At 32.9% G+C, this 6,701-nt stretch overlaps 1 protein-coding gene across 1 annotated transcript; it reads right to left on the reverse strand.

Annotated features, from left to right (window-relative positions):
* Nucleotides 1-1,120: 1,120 nt before the first annotated feature.
* Nucleotides 1,121-2,047, reverse strand: LOC127221985 (olfactory receptor 4C11). Its single transcript, XM_051183913.1, has one exon. It carries the CDS (start codon nucleotides 2,042-2,044, stop codon nucleotides 1,121-1,123), a length of 924 nt encoding a protein of 307 aa, XP_051039870.1. The 5' UTR covers nucleotides 2,045-2,047.
* Between the last annotated feature and the right edge of the window lie 4,654 nt (nucleotides 2,048-6,701).

Here is a 6,701-nt window from a genome sequence, read left to right on the forward strand (position 1 = left end):
CTATTGAAAAATGAATGATATTTTATGAGTGCCTGTAGTAGTTTCACTTATATTTCACCAAGATTAGAATATAGTTTAAAAAGAATACCATCATGTTGAAGGAACTTCTCAAACACAAACTAGACAACAAATAGAGAGTGCTTCCTTGATACACTGATTCAGTCACTATGTGAAAAGTGATAAGGAAAATACAGAGTACTTCACTGGAAATAAACATTAAAGGAATAAAAAAATGGATAACTGTTGTACAGGAGTTGAATAACTGTTATATAGGAGTTTTAAAACTGTGCCAAATATCTTATAAAACATGCATGCTTGAATATGGTTGTGGTATAATTTATAGAAACATTGCCAAAGCTAAACATGCTGGAAGAAAAGAAAACCTAGGCTTAAGATTTGAGAGAAGCTATCAGGATAATACTTGAAAACAAGGAAACAAAACAAAAAGAAGCAGAGAAGAAATTTAATACGACTACATTTTTTTTTGTGCAAGGGTGTGGCCACTTTTAAAAATTGGGGCTGCCTGCTTAGAAGGGTGATTTAGTAGAAATACTAGTGATGCACAAGTTTTATTAAAAACCTACATTCTATCTAGTAATAACACAAAATAGCCAAGGAATTTATTGTAGCATCTATCAGGGGTATTTTTGGATATGTAATTTTTAAATATATGTTTCTATTGAATAAACAACTAATTAGTCTTATTCTGTAGCATATATACCTTTCCAATGCAGCTACATAAAACATGGATAAAAATGACGATTTGAATTTGAATACATTTTTCACTTTCCTGGTAACTGATATTCAATACCTCCAAATCAATTTTTCTTATTGCATTTACCAGATACCATGAATTACTCTTTACACATTGTCTCTCACCTGTCTAATGACAGTAGTGGAATATCTGTCTGGTTTCATGTAGATAATTTAAAACTCTGTGCATTCCCTACCTAATTATTTCAATCAACATTTATTAATTTGTATTCAGAATATTAGAGAGGAATATAATTTTCTGTCATTTTTCTTTTTCTTTATTCAATGAGTAGTTTAATAACTCAGAAAATATGATATAACATATATAGCTTCAATATTCAGAAATGATAATATTTGATAATGGGACTCATTTAGTCAAAATTTTAACATGCCATAACTTTTTCATGGCATTTTTTACTTCTGCATTCCTTAGTGTATAGATGAGTGGGTTGAGAAAGGGTGTTCCAATTGTATAAAATACTGCTACCATCTTGTCCATAGAAAAAGTAGTTGGTGGCCGTGCATATATGAATATGCAGGGACCAAAGAATAAGATAACTACTATTATATGAGAAGTGCAGGTAGAAAGTGCTTTTTTCCTCCCTTCTGCACTGTGGTTTCTCAGAGAATGCAAGATAACAAAATATGAGATCATCAAAATTACAAAACTGCTTGAGCAAATTGCACCGCTGTTAGACACTAATAGCAGGTTTATCATATATGTGTCCATGCAGGCAAGTTTCAATAAGGGCTGCAAGTCACAGCAATAATGGTCAATCAAATTGGGCCCACAGAACGGCAGCCTCAATGCTAAAACAATTTGAGCAGTGGAATGTATAAAAGACCCTATCCAGGCAAGAACAATCAAGATGACACAGACCTGACGGCTCATGATTACTGGGTAACGCAAGGGTTTACAGATGGCCACATAGCGGTCAACAGCCATGAGAATAAGGACAAATATCTCCATGCAGCCAAATAGATGGAGAGCAAAAACTTGTGTGATACATTCATTGTAGGTAATGATGTTCTTTTTAGAGATGGCATCCACAATGAGTCTTGGGGCTGTGGATGTTGAAAAGCAGGAATCAGCAAAGGACAAATAAAACAGGAAGAAGTACATGGGACTCCCAAGTGTCCGGCTCAACTTGATTGTCACAATAATGAGTGTGTTCCCCACCACAGTCCCTATATAGAAAATTAAGAATATTATGAACACCATTTTCTGCTTCAGAGGATCCTGTGTCAAGCCTAACAGTATAAACTCAGTTACACTGCTGTTCTGCTTCATTGTATAAGTCCATGAGAGGAAATCACAGGTCAGAAAATCTGAAAAAAGAAATGAAGAGTATAAAGTGCATGCTAAATTTATAAGTCAGGTAATTATCTTTGCAGTGGGAAATTTGCCATTCTCTTTCTTTTGTTATTATTCTGAAAATGGCAATTTTCATTGCTAAACAGACAATACATTCAAATAATGAAGGAGCCATGGATTTTTTAAAAAATAAATGTTAATTTTGGAGATGAAATTTGAGTAGTTAACCTGAATTAATTCCCCTTGTATTAAGAAGGCTACAACATCTGCACAGTGACACAGAGAAGGTATTTACCCTAGACATGGCCACTCACTGGAACAGAAATCTGTGCAGTCTTTTTAATGGCAACAAGGGTCAGAAAGAACATGAAAGTAGCATTGCATTAAAATAAATTTATGAAGCATACCTCAGAAAATCTATGGTCACACAGGCACACCACTGAACCATCATGAATCTTCAGCTGTGAATATGAGGCATTTTGGCATTTGTAAGGTGAAATGAATCTCTGGAAATATACTCCTGAAACTGAATATCCTTTAAATACTTCATACACAATTACCACGTGGACATTAACTGATGTTTCATTTACTTTGTTGGATGTATTCCAACAGTACTCTTTGTATACTGTCTTAGCAAAGAAAAGCATTTTGTGGTTAAATTAAGTAAAATGCATATACCTCTTTATGTATCTATCATTATGGGTAGATTTAGGTACATAGACATGTCTGCATATTTGCACAATGTACATAATTAGTAAAATATTTACTCATATGAATTACAGGCATATGATACTCTATAAGATATATGAAATGGTAATTCCAGCTCTTATAATGCCATGGCAAATGGTTTCAAGTTTAAGCCAATTGTAGATGAATGTGAGACTTTTGAAAACAATAAAAGTACAAAGAATGGTTTAAATGCTGACATGAAGAAACTTCATAGAGTTGATCAATGATGCATAAACACAAATTAATCATGTTCTATGGTATTTTATACTTAGCTGTCATTGCAAAAATACATATGTTTGTCATACCACTCTCCTTCAATAAAGCTCCTAAACATCTTATACTTCAAAAATTCCTGGTAAATGTTAGATATCAGCCATGATATTAATATGAGTAATATGCTTCAGGTATAAAACATGATTAATTTAACACAAAATTTAACTGTTTGGTAAGAGATTATGTAATATTAATGTTTGTGAGGAACAAAATATCACAACATTGGGATTTATCTAATTGTATAGTACACATAACAGATTCCTCATAGTCAGATAATTGAGTAAATAACTGAATAAATGAGGGATAATAGAGAATGCTCCAGTGACCATTATTTTTGAATACTTCATGTACGTGTGTCCTCTAAGAATTGAAACATAATTATCTACCTTAATCATATGAGCTGATCAAGGAGCCTAGACATACAATGAGGAAGGGGAGAGAGACTCCTTTCAGAGCATGAATAAGATACTTACTTTCTCTAGTGATAAACATTTACAAGAGCCATATTAAGACATATTGTCAAAAGTACCCATTTATCAGACATGATTAAAATTATACGTTATCTGGTATTTTATCCCAAACCCACAATTGCTTCTATCAATAATGCCAAAGATAACCAACTCTGGTAAGCATATGAAGACATGTCCATCTCTGTAACACAATTTTATGATGCAAATTGATTTAGCTTTTATTTAGAACACTGTGGAGTTTCCTAAAAAAAATTAAAGATAGAAATGCCCATGATTCAGCCATTGTCTTGCTGGCAACTTATGTCTGAACTCTATTATTCATTTTGACTGATTCACTCTAATATAGTCCTTGGTGACCTTGAACTCACAGAGATCCTCCTGCCTCCATCTTCTGAATCCTGGTTGGGATTAAAGATGTGGGCCACCATCACCCAGTTTCTATAACTAACTAGTGTTCTGGCTTTGCATTCTGATCCTTCAGGTAATCTTTATTAAGTCACAAACAGTGTATCATCAGTCATCTAATATCCATATTTGTTATTTTGTTACCATTTATGAGAATAGACCCACAATAATCAAGAAAGTGTTTAAATATTGTCAACATACTGATTTTGAATCCTATGAATATATCAGTAATTTCAATACTCATGGGTTGGGTTGCTACATTAGATGGCAGCTCTGTTTTTAAGTTCTAGAAGAAGTAGTCTGTAGTGTTTTCCATAAAGACTGTACTGGCTATATGGTTTACACAGTTACAATCATGGCATTTTCTCAAAATCTTCACCATGATCTGCCTTCTTTAGTCTTTCATTGTTAGTTACCTTTTTAATTTAATTTAAAAAATTTTAGGATATCCATGAATATTTTTATTACACAATTTCTATCCCAATTTTGCATATGGACAAAAACAACATGATAAACTGAAAAGGAAGTCTCAAAAATATAAATCATAAGAAATAATTTTGACAAATGCAACATATTAAACATGAGATAATTTGAAAACTGATGTGAAAAGGTAGGAAAAGGTAGTAATATTTTCACAAACTTCCTTAAAATATAAATCTATTTATAGTTCAAACTACTTAAAATGAAAATTCTTTAAAGGTTAGCATTTATGTACTATCCATTTGATAATTGAAGTAGATTCATCAAAGATTCAGTTTTTCATTTGTCCTTTTGGCCTAAAGTTCTATAGAGAAATTCATCATCCATATTTTTTGTAATGTTGCTGTAAAACCCATATTACATAAAAGTTAGCATCTTACCCATTTTACAGCACACAATTTTTATTATGTCTAGTCACACTGTTTGTAAATATTGAGTTCATTTGAATTATTTTCAATTTCAAAACCTAGAAAATATTTAAATGACTCACCATTGGTCCTATCCAAAATAAAATCCCTAAAATAAAATAAAACAAAGAATACAATTCATTTCCAAAAAGTACACAAGAAATGTTGTATGGCACACTTTTCCAGGGGAAATTCAACACATATATTTCTTTTTTTTTTTTATTTAATTTTATATAACAAAGTCCAATTAAATGAAAACAAACATTTATACACAATATTTGAGAATTTGGGCGTCGTTCTTTCCAAACTACTTCCTGCTGGTAAGGGGCGCTGTCTTGGGGGATTCGAAGAAGATTCAGATATCCTAGCTGTAGTCTGTAGGGCTGTTTGGAATGTAGGATCAGCTTGTACTCTGTTTCAGGCGGTCTGGTGTGATCAAACCACATTAGTCTGGAAGGAATCCACATCTTTTCATTTTCTGTGGAAACAAAAATAGAAATACTTTTCCCCAGTAACTTGTTCTTCAACTTAAATTTTGGAGTCAAAGCGTTTTTTTTTTTTTTTTTAATTTATTATTTTACATGTCGATCCCAGTTCCCTCTCCCTCCCTCCCTCCCTCCCCTCCAGCCCTCCCTCCCTCTTTCCCTCCCTTTTGCCCTCTCTGCCCTCTCCCATGCACTCTAAACACCCTCCCCTCCCAACCCCCCACCACAATACCATATGTAGGGGAATGCCATCCAGTTGGGGTCATGTAGATCTGAAATTTCGTCAAATTTTTATGATTGACATTTAAAACTTGATTATAAATTTTCATAATAGTTTTTCAACAGTGGAAGAGATTTAGAGAGACAACCTGTGTTTGGTTCCTAGCACCCACAGTATGGCTGATAAACATCTTTAACCCTACTTCCAGGGGAGACCTATGCTCTCTTTTGAAGCCCTAAGGAACCAGGCACTCACATGATGTACATACACAGATGCAGCTAAATGCTCAGACAGATAAAATTAAATAAACTTTAATTCATTTAAAATAGTGGGAGAAAGATATCTTTCAAATTGGAGAAGTGATTCAATTTCCAAGGATGAGGGAGAATATACATACACAGTTAATTTTGTAATTGTCTCAATTATCAGATTCTGCCTTTGATCAGTTCACAGGTCTCAACATGGTTACTGTAGGTGTAGCCGGGATCTGAAAGAACTCTGGTGGTAAGTGGGCCTTCCAGAATATATTGAATGTATTACATTTCTGTTTGGATAAGGATAATGATATTTTCATAAGCAAAGGCTAGAAATGTTTTGTTTTGAGAGTCTGTTATAAACCTTCCCCCACTATAAAAATATAAAATTGAAAGAAGTAACATTTCATACTTGAACGTGGCTATAAAAATTTCCATATCTAAAAATAGGTTGAAAAAAAATGAGGTCAAATATAGACCCTCATCCATCCACTTTTCTAAAACCATACTTATCTTCATCTTTTGTAACTTCCTGTTTGAGAATTTGGAATATTTAGATGCCTGAATATTAAAATGGAGATGACACAGTGATATGATCCTCCAACAAATTCTTGGCAATAACACTAAGGTATCCTATGTATAAGGATATTTAAGTTGCAAACATTTACATTTAGATGATGTAAACTTTTATTTAATTTTAATGTATTCCTAGAACATGAATAATTTAAGGTATGCTTTTCAGAAGTAGAAGGAAAACAGACATTGAGATATTTAATACTTATTACCAAGGAACATACTTTTCTGTTTATAAACACTATTTACAAAATATCTTCAAGAATGTTTAAAGATATTACCACATTATTTGTAGCTGACTATAACTTCTTCTTCTTTCTTTCAAGGAACAATCCTA

This window comes from Phodopus roborovskii, unplaced genomic scaffold, assembly GCF_943737965.1.
Source record: "Phodopus roborovskii unplaced genomic scaffold, PHOROB, whole genome shotgun sequence".
NCBI lineage: Eukaryota > Metazoa > Chordata > Mammalia > Rodentia > Cricetidae > Phodopus > Phodopus roborovskii.